At 36.0% G+C, this 17,606-nt stretch overlaps 1 protein-coding gene across 1 annotated transcript in view; it reads right to left on the reverse strand.

Moving 5' to 3' along the window:
- The window catches only part of ADAMTS19 (ADAM metallopeptidase with thrombospondin type 1 motif 19), a 208,781-nt gene that overhangs the window by 92,784 nt on the left and 98,391 nt on the right, over positions 1-17,606 (reverse strand). Inside the window, exons 9-10 of the mRNA XM_003782335.3 lie at positions 12,252-12,392; positions 10,535-10,685 (exon numbers count right to left, since the gene is read on the reverse strand). Coding sequence (XP_003782383.3) covers positions 10,535-10,685; positions 12,252-12,392 — 292 coding nt within the window. The remainder of the gene's footprint in view (positions 1-10,534; positions 10,686-12,251; positions 12,393-17,606) is intronic.

Raw genomic sequence — 17,606 nt, forward strand, 5'->3', positions numbered from 1 at the left:
AAAGAAAGAAAGAAAGAAAGAAAGAAAAGAAGAGAAAAGAAAGAAAGAGAAAAAGAAAAAGAAATACCTAGGAATATACATCATAAAAGAAGTGAAATACCTCTACAATGAAAATTATGAAACCCTAAGAAAAGAAATAGAAGATATTAACAAATGGAACAACATACTATGCTCATGGCTGTGAAGAATCAACATTGTCAAAATATCTATAATTTCCAAAGTAATCTACAAATTCAGGGCAATCACTACTAAAATACCATCATCATACTTTCAAGATTTGGAAAAAATAATTCTTTATTTTATATGGAACCTGAAAAAAACCCTCTACAGCAAAGGCAATTCTTAATCATCAGAGCAAGGCAAATCAAATCTACCCTGAGGAATCAACTAACCCCAGTGAGAATGGCCTATATCACGATGTCTCAAAGCTGGAGATGCTGACATGGATGTTGAGAGAAGGGAACACTTTTACACTGTTGGTGGGACTGCAAACTAATACAACCTTTTGGGAATGAAGTATGGAGAATCCTCAAAGACCTCAAATTAGACCTCCCATTTGATCCTGCAATCTCATTACTAGGCATCTACCCAGAAGGGAAAAAAATCCTTTTATCATAAGGACATTTGCGCTAGACTGTTTATCACAGTTCGATTTACAATCATCAAAATGTGGAAACAACCTAAATGCCCACCAACCCAGGAATGGATTAACAAGCTGTGATATGTATATCTCAAGGAATATATATATATTCCAGGGTTGGGTTCGAACCCACCAGCCTGGGTATATGTGGCTGGTGCCGTAACCGCTGTGCTATGGGCTCCGAGCCATATCTTCATTTCTTAATTGTCTATTCAAAATGTTTTACCTATTTTATCAGATTGCTGGGTCTTTTATTGTTGAGGAATTTATATTTCTGGATACTAGTCCTGTGTCAGATGTAAGTATCATGAATATTTCCTCTCATCCTTTGGCTTGCCTTTTCATTTTCTTTAAGAGTTTTTCCAAGGGGAAATCATTTTGTTTTAATAAATTCCAAATTATATTTTTTATTTTATTTTTTCCTCTTATGGGTCATATTTCTGGTTCCCTATTAAATATTTCTCCTATATTTTTCCTAAAGTTTTATAATCTTGTGAATTTCACATTTAGGTGTATATACATTTAGGGTTAATTTTAGTGTATTAATGAAGTAATTTTTTAAAAATGAATATCCAGTCGTCCTAACACAATTTGTTGAAAGGCTTTTCTTTGCTCACTGAATTGCCTTGTCACTTTTGTTGAAAATCAATTATATATATACATGAGAGTCTATAATTGGACTCTCTTGCGTTCCACTGTGAACTTATTTCCTTTTGCCAATAGTACACTGTCCTCATTACTGTAGCTTTGTAAGTCACATAATCTATGTCCTCCAGCTCTTTCAGATTAAGCCTTTTTACATCCAAATTTCTGTTGCCTCTGGAATTTCTTAAGGCCAAATTAGAGACTCAGCCTTCTAGAAGTGAAACTCTCCAGAAATGAAGCCTTTTTCATGAGGTACTTCATTTCCATTTAACCCTTCCCATTGGATCACAAGAGAGGTTGTAGAAAGTTGGACATATTTTGATGAATCAAGCAGATATAAGAGGGATATAAAACTAGAAATTTCCATGTCAATTATAAAGTCATCATAGAATTCAACTACACTAGAAAGTTTAATACATACGTAATTCATAGTGTGCCCAATCCCAAACAAGGGGAAAACCTTAAGTTTCTTGGAGGTCTTCAATTTTATCTCATTTCCTTCTTACTCAAAAAAAGTAACTTTGCAGGGCCACTTCTTACTGTTTCTAGGGAAACATCCTTCCATACCTCTGAATTCTCGGCCAGGCTAAGTAATTTCAGGAAGCTATTACAATGACTTGATTCAGTTGGAGCTGGCTCAGCCACAAGATGCCAGATGGCCTGGAGGCACCAATAGCTGAGGACTTAGGAACAAAGCCATCTAAGAAGTTGCCATTAATTCTGCAAATTAATGCAGAAGAGTGAGCTATTATTGCTGGAAATCAAGATGTTGCACAAGCATTTCTACATCTGGGTCTTTTAACATTTTGCAGATGTGTAAGTTTTTATCCTGAGGATAAATTTATCTCACTAATTAGATCAGCATTATTGCATAATGCTGAGACTCCAGGGCTTGTGTTTAAATATCACTTCCATACAAGTATGGAAGAGAAATATCTAATTCACATGGTATGGACCAACTGTCATCATCAGATTCAGTATTATTTTGTTTGTAAGATTCTGCCTAAAACATACATGTTGAAGGTTGCTGTGGACCTTCACACCATGAAGCTTAACATGTCTTTGTAACAGACTGGCAACAAGATGGTAATAAGGATGCCTGACCAAATCATGCATAAGCTGTGGAGCAAGCTATCTGCTTCTGTAGGTTGGCTTTTATTTCGTCATAGCGTTCATATTCTAGAAAGTTATCTTCATGCTGTCTTGATATAGTATACATCTGAAAATCCAGTATTCACATAAGTGAAATTTTAGAATTATTGCTCCATCATTCCTGTAATTTTTTTTTTTTTTTTTGGACATAGAATCTTACTTTGTCACCCTGGGTAAAAAGTACTCTACTCCATAGATATATGTCTTGATTTTTAATGCCAGACCCATGCTGTTTTGATCGCTATAGATTTGTAGTATAATCTGAAGTCTGATAACACGATGCCTCCAGATTAATTTTTATTCTGTAGAATTGTGTTGGATATTTGGAGGATTTTCTTGTTCTATACAAACACAGAACTGTTTTTTCAAGATCTTGAAAGTATGATGTTGGTATTTTAATGGAGATTATATTAAATCAGTAGATTGCTTTGGGTCATAAAAACATTTTAACAATGTTGATTCTTCTAACTCATGAGCATGATACATTTTTCCATCTGTTAACATCCCCTGCTATTTCCTTTCTCAGTGCTTCATAGCTCTTTCTGTAGAGATTCTTCATGACCTTCATTAAATATATTTTAAGATATAATTTTTTTTAATGCTACTGTGAAGGGGATTGTGTCTTAAAGTTGATTCTGAGCTTGACTGTCTTTGGCGTATATGAAGGCTACTGATATGGGTACATTGGCTTTATATCCTGAGATGTTGCTGCATTTCTTGACTACTTCCAGGAGTCCTTGGAGTTTTCTAAGTATAAAATTATATCATCAGCAAAGAGTGATAGTTTGGTCTCCTCTGTCCCCATTTGGAAACCCTTAATATCCTTCTCTTATTTGACTGAATTGGCTAGGACTCCCAGCATAGCTAAGGACACAGTCATCAAAGCAAAGAGACTGCCTTCAAAATGGGAGAAGATATTTGCATGCTATGTATCTGACAAAAGTGTAATTGTCAGAATCTACAAAGAAGTCAAGAAAAATAACCTGAAAAGATTAAACAACCTCATTAAAAATGGGCCAGAGATATGAACAGATTCTTTTCCCAGGAGGACAGACCAATGACCAACACACACATGGAAAAAATACCCATAGTCTGTAATCAGAGAAATGCAAATCGAAAGCACTTTGAGAGATCACCTAACTCCAGTGAAAATGGCCTACATCACAAAGTCTTGAAGCAACATACAGCCTGCTATGGGTATGGAGAGAAGGGAATAATCCTGCATTGTTGGTGGGACTGCACACTAGCACAACCTCTGTGGAAAGAAGCTTGGAGATTATTAAAGGAAGTAAAAGGATACCTACCATTTGATCCATCCAGCAATCCCATTACTAGGTAACTACTAAAAGAAAAAAAAAATACATTTTGCCAAAGGACATTTGCACTTGAATGTTTATAGCAGCAGCACAATTCACAACTGTAGAGATGTGCAAACAACTCAAGTGCCCTTCCATACATGAGTGGATTAATAAATTGTAGTATATATGTACTATGGAGTACCATTCAGTCATAAAAACGACAAGAGTTTTTTTTTATTTTTTGTAATAACCTGGATAGATTTTGAAAACATTTTCCTAAGCAAAGCATCATAAGAATGGAAAACAAGTATCACATGTCCTCAATACTATGCTGAAACTGGTAGATTAACAACTTCATACTCACATGAAAGAAGAACTCAAATTAAATTCAAGGAGGGAGGAAGAAAGAAAGGGATTGGGTAGGTTCCTCCCCAACAGGCACACTGCACAGGTACATAGCATACTTCCTGGGTGAAGAACACAACTGCAACTTAGACTTTAACCTCACGAAAGCTATGTAACCTAGTAGTATGTACCATCATATTAACCTGAAATAATGAAAACTAAAAACAAACAACAACAAAAAACCAAGGATCTGAAGCCTGAAGACCTCCCGGTCACTTGGAGATCAAACACATGCATGTGAATGACTGGTGCCCTACTTGAGGAGTGGACAAGGGGTATTGATGGAGCAACAAAGAAGACAAAATGATCTATTCAACTGACAGGAGATAATTGTTCTGGAAACCCACAAGTGAATCATCTCACAGACATGATAAATTTCTGCCTCCAAAAATCCTACTTCTTAAGTCATCAAATGCACTACTGAGCCCAGCTTCTGCAATGGGCCACTACTAAAACACAAATGTGGGTCCATCTATGGACACAACTTCATCCACTGCATCAGTTAACACTGGGGATGCTGTCCTCTGGATTAGTTCTGCTTGAATGAAGTTCAGCCAGATATGATACGGAAGTGTTTCAAGAAGGTTGGATTTACCACAACCCAAGAGCACGATGTTTTGGCCCCAGGAGACTGCCCATCTCCCACTGCAGAATTCAATAGATTAGATTTTGAAGGTTTGGCTGCAATGGATGATGAGGTGGCAACTTGTAAAGAACCTGATCCAGAAGCAATTTTCCAAGTGATATTTACAGAAGTACAGAGCAGCTGTTGAAGTGGAAGAAGCAAGGATGACAGAAACTGCAGAGACTCCAAAAGAAGAGGATGTCAGGCTTCTGATAATTCAGTTGAAGTCATTTGCTATGGAAAAGTGCCCAAATGGTATAGTCAATCTTGGGGGTGCTTTCTCTCCTACATTTGTTGTGATAATAATAAGAAACACATCAAGGTTGACTCCTTTTTCAGAAGGAATGATTAGTCTGTAAGAAAACAGTAAATGTATTAATTTTGTATGACACTGTATTATGAGTTTACTATGTTGTGACTGTGTATGATTTAGCATGATATTCTCTAATAAAAGCTGTATAAGAAAATAAAGTAGGACAGTAGGCCTAGCTCCTGATCTTGACCCCCTCTGTATGCTGATCAGCTTGTTACAGTTCCTTGGGTGGTCAACTTACAGAGGTTCTACTGTATATATCCGTCTTGGACCTGCTTATCCCTCTGCTTACTTGGTTGATTAATGGGGCTTCTCAGAACTTGACTCACACTAAGTTCCAGGTCATTTTCCTTTCTGTTTTCTATTATCTGTTTGCTATTCTCTATCTGTTTTTTATTATCTTCCCAATATAAATGCATGACTTGCTCTATTACTTTCTTCAGCTCTCTAAACAAATGCCACCTTATCTGGAAGGATTTCCAAGGTCATCTTGTAAAGAATACCACCATCCTCATCTTCCCACTTGGTAGTACTTCTTATTTTTCTTCCTTGAGTCTATATTTCTTCAAAACGATCACCACCAACTGACATCTTGCACAAGTATTAGCTTATTGTCAGTTTCTGCCAACTAAAATGCAAGCTCCATGAAGGTGGGGTCTTTGTTTTCTGCTACAACACTGGCACATAGTACAGTGCCTAGAAAGTAGTTGAAACTCAATAAATATCTATTTGTCAAATGAAAGACTAAATTTGAAAACAATTTCTTCTGTACGTCTAGCTATCTATCTGTCAGATTGTTACATTTTGCATGCTGTACTGATTTGGGATTCCAATATAAAAGTGGAGAGGAAACAAGAACATTTCTGGATACCTACAACTTAACTTTATTTGTACAATGTCTAACTTAAAACAGGGCAATAATCTAGGATATTGTGAAAAATACAGATTTTAAAGAAATCCAATAAAGTATTTTCAGAGATGGAAAAAATACATGCAAGCATGTTAATTGGAAATAACCATACAAATACAGAAAATAGCTTAGAAAAATAAAAGAAATCAATTAAGGTACATTTTAGCCTTGATAGGGTAGGAGCTATAAGAGGAAAAAAGAATTTAGCTTAAATACAGTATCTGATCTGAGAGTGTTCTTATACAGAAGACAACATAGTACAGGAAAAAGCTTGAGTTTCTTCCATAAGCTACAGTACAGCATAGTGGTTATAATGTATTCTGTTCTTTGGATTTAAGCATATCTGAATTTGCATCTAACTCACCCTCTTAATGAGCAGAACTTTGAAGTGTTATTTAACTTCTCTAGACCTCAAATTGTTGATCTGTAAAATTGGATTAGAGAATAGCTATGGAATATAATGGTTATAAGAATCAAATGAGACTATAAAAATCAATAAATTAATATGTTATATGGCAGATATTTAGAGCTCAAAACAGTATGGAATGGTACTAGTAAAATTCAACTGATTGCAATATGTTTTATCATTAAAATAAATTTTAAAAGCTTTTAAAAATGGTAATTATGGAAAACAATCTACAATTTATCAAAATCATGTTTGTGGTTGATCATCTGCTGAGGTTTTCTAATACTGGAGATACTTTTTGAGAGGTGAATATTTTCTGTTTATCAGTCCTATCGATTCTCTGTACATGTTCCACGTAAACTGAAATTCTGTTCTGTGTTATTCTCCTACAACAGTAACTATAGACAGTCTACTCTGTTGTCCGAAACAAGTCAGTTTTAGTATGTAAAGTGTCTGCCCATACACCCAAGTATGTGTAACTCAAAATATTAATTTTAACATTAAGATTTAAGAAAGAGGATTGTGACCAAACTTTTGATTATCTAAAGGGTCAGGAGTGAGAAGAGAGTAAAATAGGTGATTAGATCAGAGACTTATCAGATAGAGCTGAATCTGTCTATTGTCATAATCATCACTAATGATGCTGACCTCCCAGGATCCCTGGTTTTGCCCCATGTAAACCCTTGGAAATTAGATCATAACAACATATCAATACCAGTTCCTTTGGAGCTCCAGTTTATGCAACTTTTCACATTTGGTGCAGTTCTAACTCCATAAACTTCCTCATTTTAATTCCAAATCAAATATTCACTGAATATTTCACTTACTCTTTGCCAATAACTGAGTTATGTGATGCCAAAATGGGGTGAGGGTTAGTTAGGTACAAATAAATAAGTACACATCTCTTTAGATAAGAACTCTAAACTGGAGGGAAAGAGAGTATAAAACATGCCATACACGGGGGGAAAGAAACCCTACCCAATAAATGGAGCTGGGACAATTGGATAATCATGTAGAAGACTGAACAGGATCGGCACCTCTCACCACTCACAAAAGTTAATTCACAATGGATAACAGACTTAAACTTAGGGCACAAAACTATAAGAATTCTAGAATAAAATGTTGGAAAAACTCTTATGGAAATAGTCCTAGGCAAGGAATTTATGAAGAAGACCCCCCAAAGGCAATCACAGCTACAACAAACATTAATGAATGGGATGTGATTATATTAAAAAGCTTCTGCACAGACAATGAAACAAGAGAGCAAATAGACCTACAGAATGGGGGAAAATAAATATTTCCATGTTATATACATCTGAGAAAGAGCCAATAACCAGAATTGGCAAAGAGCTCATGCAGATAAGCATGAAAAAAAAAATCAAATAACTACATTAAAAAAAGTGGGCAAAAACATGTACAGAAGCTTTTCACAGTAAGATAGATCAATGGCCAATAAACATGAAAAAATTCTCAATATATCTAATCATTACAGAAAGGCAAGTCAAAATCACAATGAGATATCACCTAACCCCAGTGAGAATGGCTTTTATCAAAAAGTCCTAAGACAAAAGATACTGGCATGGAGGCAGAGAGAAAGGAACACTTATACACTGCTGGTGAAACTGCAAACGAGTACAACCTCTGAGGAAAGTAGTACGTGGGTCCTTATAAAAGTGCATAAAATTGAAAAATACACATACACAAATATCAAAAAGCTTAAAATCTGTGTGCACAGAAACAAAGGAAGCCCTCCCAGCCACAAAGATAAGCCAAACAAGTTGAAGCCAAACTTGCAGGGATGAATCAGAAAGGACGCTGCTGACTGTGTTCCTTGGAAGTGAAATAATGGACCATAACACAGCCTGTCTCAAAACCTTTGTAGTGCCTCACATATGGAGGTACCTCAAAGAGCTAAACATGGACCTACCACTTGATTCCGCAGTCCCACTACTGGGTATTCACCCTAAGGGAGGAAAAAGCCATTTTATCAGAAAGACACTTGCATTAGAATGTGTTGCATTAGCAGCACAATTGTCAAGGAAAAAGATGTAGAGTTAACTTGAGTACCCATCGATAAGCGAGTGTATTAATCAAACGTGGTACATGTATACTATGGAGTACTACTCAGCCATTAAAAATGGTGAATATCTTTTGTAACAATTCAGATGGAACTGGAGACCATTCTTCTAATTGAATGTATGAATGGAAAAAGAACCATCCCACTATTATGTTGAAACTATTTAGTGCTCATGTGCACATATGGTGGTAAAACTCAATGGAAATCAAGCAGGCGGGGTGGGGAGGGAATGGGTAGATTCACACCTAACAAGGACAATGCATGCTAGTGGGAGATGGGCACACTTAAAATTTTGACTCTAAATGTACAAAAGCAATTTATGTAACCAAAATTTCATGCTCCCATATTCTGAAATTTACAAAAAGAAAACATGTCATAATGCCAAATGTTTTACTTATGCTTTACAAGTTATCCAAAACACCATCATTTTCAACAATGCTAAATTCCTTTGAGGCCATATGAGAAATTTTGACAGGGCAAAACAGAGCTACATTTCAGGAGGCTAGTTAACCAATTTACTCTCAGTGTGGCTATCAGTTTATTACTGAAGCATAATGTGTGTATGTGTTAGGGGGAGGAGGAAGGAGGAGATGGGCAGGTGGGAGATGGGCAATAGGATAGAGAAGATAGGAAAGAAGGAAGGAGAAATAGAGCTAGAATTCTTCCAACAGTGCAGAAGGCTATTCTGTTTCATCTTTGTATTTTGTAGACTTGACATAACTGTACTTTCTATTACTCTTGTAATACCATGATAATGTACAGACACTGTTTTTAGTTTCTCTTATACACTTTCCTATTTCCTCCAGTTTATTTAGAAATTTGTTCTGTTAATTTTAGTTCATACAAAACATACTTTAGATGTTTATTTTCAGAGTGGAAGGCATAGTTCCTTCTCCACAATCACATGTTCATATATAGATTTTATTGCATTTTCCCTCCGTTATCATGAGAGAAAGTATAGTTGGTTCTCCATACCCACTGGCTCCACATCCAGGGATTTAACCAACCACGGATCAAAAATATTAACACAATAATACAAAAAGTAGAACTTTTAAAATATAGTATAAGAACAATTTATCCAGCATTTATGATGCATTAGGTATTGTAAGTAATGTAGAGATAATTTAAGAATACAAGAAGGTGTTGGTAGGTTACATGTAAATACGCCACTTTTTATAAGGAACTTGAGTATGTGGGGATTTTAGTATGTGTCAGGGCCTGAAACCAATCACCTGTCGATACTGAGGGACAAATGCATAGGATTTTAAATAGATGCATCTTACTGGCACAATGTGAATGTTACCCGATTTCTGCTTAATTTTCAAAGTAGAAATTGCTGGTCCTTCTTTACTGACTTTGATTAGATACCATGTTTCCCCAAAAATAAGACACTGTCTTATTTTTATTTTTTCTCAAGAAGATACACTAGGGCTTATTTTCAGGGGATGTCTTATTTTTAGTAAATAGAATACAACAATCTACATTTATTCAAATACACTTAATTCATCTTCTTCTGGAACCTGACAGAGGGAGCCAACCTTGTTGGTGGAGCTGGCGCTAGTGATGCATGAACTCCTTTCCCCTAGCCATTTGCATGTGCGCAATAGGATGCCTGCAACCTGGGTTACCACATGCACACTTGCGCAACTGCAAATGGCTGGGAGAAAGGAGCTGTGGCAGATAACAGGTATTCCAGTCTTCCTCACCGCTCTGCACCAAAATGCATGGTGTGGCTATGCAGATACACTACATAGCCACGCCCATCACTAGGTCTTATTATTAGTGTAGGGCTTATATTTAACAAATGCATAGAAATCCTGCTAGGGCTTATTTTGGGGGTAGGTTTTATTTTGGGGGAAACACAGTACTCATATCTATTTCCATCACTTCCAAAGTACAAAGAAAAATGCACCGATCTTTTCTTAGGAAGTCCTTGTTTCAAGGATTAGGGTGCTTTTAACCCCCAAACTCCAAAATATGAAGTCCTATTCTTCTCTTCCAATCACTACTTCTAAACAAAGAATGTGAGCACTTAGAAAATCCCACCTGGACACAGCTCTTACCTGCATCTCTTCACAAAAGGAAGCCAGCGGCCCAAAGAGGATCTGACACTGCTCGTCAGCGGTGTACGTCATCCCTGGCAGCTTGGAGGGAACCATCACAGAATTGACACTCTGAGGATTTGTTTGTAGCAAACAGTTACTGGCCTTGGACCTGACAATATGCAGATATGTGTAAAATTTTGAATTTAATGTATAAACCTGAAGGTATCACAATAAGAAACATTTTTATAATATCAAAAACATAGCTTTACTTCTACGCTCTTCTAAGTGAATGTCCACTTATATATGAAAATCATTTGTTTAAAATTATTTAAGAGAGAATAAATAAAAATAATGTTCAAGTTAATAGAACATTTTCGCTTATAAAGCAGGTACATATAGATTATCTCAGCTAATCTACGCAACAATGTAAGTACAATTTTACACACTCCTAAAAATAGAAGCTCAGACTCAGAGACTAACTTGCCGAAAGCCATGTGTGAATGTAAGAAATCAGCTTTCCTTGGGGATTTAAAGAAGGTAAGCAAAACATTCTCAATGTCACCTAATGGGTAGAATGTAGGGGTATATGGGAAACCTCCTAGGTGAGGGGCACAACTACAACAGGGACCTTGCCTAACAAACGCAAACATTGTAACCTAATCATTTGTACCCTCATAGTAAATTCAAATTTTAAAAAAATTCTCAATTTAGTATTAAAGGTGCAGATATTTTGACATTGTAATACAACTTTACATTGCTTATATTCCTTGTGCTGCTCTATAATAAAGTCACAATGGATTTGATTAGATCCTGATTCATACAAAGTCATACAAAAGCATGCGTGCTCCTTAGGAACTAATCAGGGACGATGGTAGAGCTACTCATGCTGCTACTCATGGTGCATTCAAAGTATTACACGCCCTGAGTGCTGTTCTCTGTTATAAGAACCTATTACACATACTTCAGAACAGGGTTTTGGTAATGCAATAAATACCATGCTCTATAAATTTTGATGTACATTTAATAGAATATATAGGCTTAACTATGTAAAGTGTGTGACTAGATGAATGAAGTTCATCTTAGTAGTGAATTTTGCTAACTCAGGGTACCTACATTTCCTATTTTGATCTGTTTTAGATACCTTAAACATCTAGCTAACTTTCCACATCACCCACTGCTTCAGCAGCTCTTTCTATTATCAAAGGAATAAATAAAAAACAAGGGCTTGCAGATGCAAATGAGAACACTAGGACGATTTTTCACTTTTTTCAACTGGACAGAAACTAAGTGTTTCTCTCATTGAGCATGAGAGAATCAATCACTATTATAATGGTGTAATCAATTTATTAAGGAAAATGTTTGAAAGTGTAAATGAAAAGATAGAGATTTTACTAGAGGGGCTCTTTGTGATAAGAACAGTGAGGATATTTCTACCAGGAAACACTTGAAAGGCAATTAGACACCGGGACAGATATTTTTTATCATTATAACAATTCTTTAATCTTACAGATCATCTTGACTATTCTTTTATTTGAAAATGTAGAAACTAAAAAGCAAATAATTCATCTCAATCACATCATGAGTCAGTGGAAGAGCCAGGATTAGAATTCAGTGTACAATTTCTAGTCTGGTGGCCTTCCTATTTGGCCACACTGCCTTCCCTGAGGGGACAAGGGTACAGGATTCAGGCACATGTAAACATTCTCAGTGCAACAACGACAAGCGACCTTAATACCTGAGAAATCTCTCCAAATCTTCCTTGCTACATCGAGACCATGAAACATCACCAAGATTTTGTCCTTTAATCCATTCACCAGACATGATGTGGAGACCATCAGCACATGATGGGTGGTCATTGTCATGATTAATGCCCATGCTAATTTTGAATATAATTAAAATTAAAAATTACGTTAAGAAATGTTACTTTTTAACTTTTCATAGCTTCAGGTAAATAACAGTTAAAATGCCTAAAATAGTGGGAGAGAAATGTGTTTTAAAGAGATAGGTTTCAAAACAAAATTAGATTTTAACTTATTTTTAAAATTGCTTTTATTTACTAAAAAGCATTTCCCAAATCCACCTACAAAATGGCATGTTCAGGTCACCTATATTGCATCACCTATAGATATTTTTTTTGCATAGTAGCATGTATGAAACTCAGCAACAGCAAACTTCTACTCAACGGCACTAGATTCTTACTATGTCTGAATCAAATTTTCTTCAAAATCTGAACTGAAACCACATTCAACTATTAATCTCCTATTATATCTTCACCATCTATTCATTAGACCATCTTTTCCCACCTACCTCATATAACACAAACTGTCCTGTGAAGCCATCTACATTCTTGGACTTCTTCATCTTTTCTAGTGAATCCTGAATCTGTTAAAACTATTCTAAAAATCTGACTTATTTCAACTCTATCCAAATTAATACAAAAGATGTAAAGTTGAAATACATTCTTCTTGGTAAAGCATCATAAGTATGGAGAAGCAAGAATCCAACGTACTCAATTCTGATAGGAGCACAATTGATGCTGGTCCACGGTGGAAGCAGGGGGCAAGGGGGGAGGGGAAACAGGGAAGGAGGGAGGGGTGTGTGGGGCTGTGCTGTGTGACACACCTCTTAGGGACGAGACGCTGTTAATTGAGGGCCTTCACCCAGCAAACACAAGCAGTGTAAGCTGGCTCATTGTACCCTCAATGATTCCTCAACAATAACATAATCAATAATAAACCTGACTTATTTCTAAATGGGCATTCTAGAATACCTTAAATTCAATATATCTGAAGTCAGCCCATCTGACTTCTTCTATTAAGCCTCTCTTTCTCCTGTGCTCTCTTGCTCTTCTTTACAAGCAATTGTTAGCCATTACGTTGCCAAATAAAGAAATCTTCAGGTCATTAGTTATTTTTTCCTCTCCTGAATTAATCACCTGATCTTTTCTATTTACTAAGTGTTGGGCAAAAATCCTCCTTTCTAAATATTTCTTGTAACTGTCATCTCCCTTTCATTCCTACTGTTACTAGTTAAGATGATTGTATAATGTTCTTATTCCAGTAAACAGAGAGTCATGACAATTATTGTGCTCTCTAATCGTCACCAGCATTTCCCCTCCCCTTCCTCCTCCCCTCCCTGGGGAGCTACAGTTAAAACACAAGGTGACTTTGCACTCCTCTGTTTTCTCATTACCTATGGGGCAATTTACGGCTCTTTAACTTGATACATAGCCTTTGCATCTTCTTCCATATCATTTGTTGTATTTTCTTTTCATCAATCCTAAAGACTTGTAGCTTCCCAAACATTATGCTGTTCCTTATTTTCTTTCCTCAATTACTATTTACCATCTCCCATGTACCATGCATAGGTAATATATGATAATAGGTGTCATATTGTAAATACGAATTGAACAGCCCTATGGAGTAGAAATGATTATAATATGAGAAGAAGTAGCTTGCCGGAGACTATACAATGAGAAATTGGAAAGTGATAAAGTCTGAACTAAGGTGCCCAGCTCACGTGATTAACCATCCTACACTGAGCATCCATGAACTTCATGCCCCAGCCCATACTGTGTCCAAAGTGTCTTTCCTTCAGCTTGTTTGCCTAGACAAATTCTATTATATCTTCAAGATTAATGCAGATTATTTCTAGGAGGTGTTCTTTCCCTAACCCCCACCTCTCCTATTTGTTCTGCCTCCTTTTCCCACCGATGGATTCTGTGAATGATATTGCTACTGTACACTGTTTTACACTGCATTGCACATTTTTACTTGTGGTTAACTCCAAGGACTTCTTCATCTCTCTAGGAGCCTAGCATAGAGACTAGTGTTACAGTCTGCAACCCATGATGAAATGTTGAAAGAAATCATCATGTAAAATCTCTACTATTTCAGGGGAAAAAATCCACAATATCTCCTATGAATTCTCAGAGTGAGGTGAGCAAAATAATTATTTGTGAATGAGTATTAATACTGAAGAAACAGAAAGAAGAAAGTTTGTTTCCATACACGGCAGGGCTGAGATGATGGCAGGATAGTCCATTTTTTGTTTTTCTCCTTCAGTTATGGTCTAGATAACAAATAAAATCGTCTTTCATGATGAAACATTTATAAGAATACCTATATTATATTTTGAAATGCTAAATTAAAAATGTTTTTACATTAACTGCCAAGGGAAATCACAACTAAGACTACCTACATTTTCTCAACTAAAAAATGAATCCTTTAAAAATACCAAACTACATTTTTATTAAGATGAATTAAAAATTTGAAACAAATATGTTACAATGAAATGTTTTTGAAAAGAAATAGGAGTGAATTCCATCCCTTTATGAATTAAGACTAATTATATCATGATGTCTTTAGCTATGACTATGAAAATCCTGGTCTGAATAAAACTAAAAAGACATCATTGAATATTACTTTTGACTTTTATTGTTAGAAAAATTCACTGGTGAATCATATTTCACTTTCTTATTCTAATTAACGACTTCAAACAGAGTCTGTATCAACACAAGTTAACAGAATAACTGGCAGAGAAAAGAAGACAACAGACATGTTTTCAATAGTTTGAAGATAAAGGGGAAAAGAAAGAGATTATATGGAATATGTATTAAGTGGTTCAAATGATAGAGATGTTGAAGTTAGAGATTTAATTTCTGTATCATCCCTTAATTCATGTGACAAGAGACAAGTTAAATACTAATAAATAAATACACATGCCACTGAGGAATACACAGTTTCCTCATTTGTTTAATATACTTTCCTCATGGATTTTTTCTGATGAATGCATAAGGATTAAAAAAAAAAAGAAAAAGAAACAGAAAAAAGGCCTGCACAGTGCCCGGAATCTGGAAGGAGTCCATAATGATCTCTTATACTAGGGCAATAAATGAGAGAAATTTTGTTTCGCTCCAATTTGTCAAAAGATGCATAAAGATAAACTCACCATTAAAGGTAATTTACTGTATTTGCTTTCTTTGGTGAATGTGTGGAGTTAAGAAAAATTGAAAAGAAGAACAAGAATTTACTTTGCCTAGATATTATCTTAAAAGAAGAAATTATAAATATGGAATAATTGCACAAACATGCCTTAGTGTATTTTTAACTGTACCATTCAGATGAGACCCTGGTCCTGTCACTGTCTCATCCGCACCAGGGGTTCCGGCTGCAGCACACCTCATGGGAGACCAGTTAATCAACAGCCACGTGTGAGGAACACACCCAGCTCCTCCTCGGTGGCGGTGGTGGTGGCTCTCAACAATACACAAATGCTATTTTTTTTTGGAAGGGCAACTGGTCTTTTTCAGAAAAAATAAAACTTCCTAAATAATGTGTCCATTTGTGAAAAAGAGAGGGACTGCTTCCAAGATTTAGCAATTTGGACATTTTCCCAAACTAGTGTAATGTGATTTTCCAAACATGGAAGGTTACAACCTCTCAGCCAGATGATCATTTTCCTTTTGGGATCCTGATTCTCATGTAAGAAATTAGCTTAGCCATAGAGAGACCTGGTGATTCAAGCATTGTTTACCATTAGTTACAGTTTCCTAAAGCTATATGGGGACAAGGCTTTTATTTTTAATTGCTTTATTTTACCACCCGTCTGGAATAATCAAGAGACACTGCTGAGTCCTGATTCTATAGATTTGAAATAGATCAGTTTACTCTGAACCTTCATCTGTGCCAGCCACTATATGCATCTCGGAGAATGATGATCTATATCATCTAATCCTAATGATATCTCCATGATGCTTCTATTATCATTAGTTCTAATTTACAGATGATGAAGGTCCTGAGGTCAACAATGGAACTGTGAGTCAGACTCACACATTCACAGGCCCAAACCGATGAACCTCTAGACTTCTACACTACACAGTGCTTCCCTTTTGGGATCAAAACGCTCCATTTCTGTAAATGATGTATTGTTTTTTGAAAAATTTTAAATGCCTCTGTCCCTTTGGCAGCAAGGCACCCCTACATATACAGCCCCATAACCAAGGCACAGGCCCTGGGTGGAAAACATTCTCTAAGTAAGCCATTAGCAACACCTCTGCTCACACTGTGCCACTGAACTGCATTTTAATAATCTCAGTTTAAATTCATTTTGACAAAGAGCCTTGGGCAAATAAACTCTGCACTGACATTGTACATGGTTGTCAAGTCAACTGAAAAAATATTTTTATCTTATAAAACTTCTCAACTTGTTTAAAAGTTCCTGCCAGGAAGTTTTGTGATATCCTGCGGAAAGCTGGAGAAGCACTTGGATTTTGAAGATGGTCCCTTTTGATGTCTAAAGTGTCAGAGAAGAGACGCCTGATGAATTCACTCACATTTTTTGCATAATTTGGAAAGGAACTGATTTGTAAACAGTAATATTTCAAAAGAGTAGAATTTTTGGGCTGGATACATCAGACATTTTCGTGACATAAATATTTCCCTCTAGGGCATATATTATGTGGAAAAATTAATAAAAGAAAGAAACAAACTATCACAGCATCTAACTGGAAGTGGATTACACTTCCATAAAATGACATTTAATTTTACATAATCAGTGGGTATATCTAATTTGATGTAATTCCACTGCTTGTGGAAAAAGTCAGTCATTATGAAACCTAAGACATTTTTGTATCTTCTTTTTCTTCTTTTTGTGTTTTAAATGACTTAAATTTGTGCAAAGCTGAAACATGTGCTTCTGTTGGTAAGTCAAAAGGCCATGTAGAGCAAGTCAGCAACAGGTAAAACATGAGAGGTTCAAAAAAAGGAAGGGGTACCAAGGAGATTTCTTTTAACTTTGCTGTACTATATATTACAGGTTTATCTAGCAATGCAACATAACACTTATGAAGAATCCATTTACTGTCCTGAGCTGTGGTCAAAAAGATGAGTAAGTCTCAGTTCCTACGCTCAAAGAGTTTATCATTTACTAGGAAAGACTCTATCATTTGCCCTTGGTTAGCGAATTGATGCCTGGATCCTGTTAGTTCCTTATTTCTTTCACTTTTTTTTTCTTTAAATACAAACAAGTAAATCTTACAATTTTTTAGTTCTCTATTTCCTAAAGTTCTCCTACTCACCTCTCCCATGCT

The sequence above is a fragment of the Otolemur garnettii genome, unplaced genomic scaffold (genome assembly GCF_000181295.1).
Source record: "Otolemur garnettii isolate 467f Iridium unplaced genomic scaffold, OtoGar3 scaffold00003, whole genome shotgun sequence".
NCBI classification, from domain to species: Eukaryota; Metazoa; Chordata; class Mammalia; order Primates; family Galagidae; genus Otolemur; species Otolemur garnettii.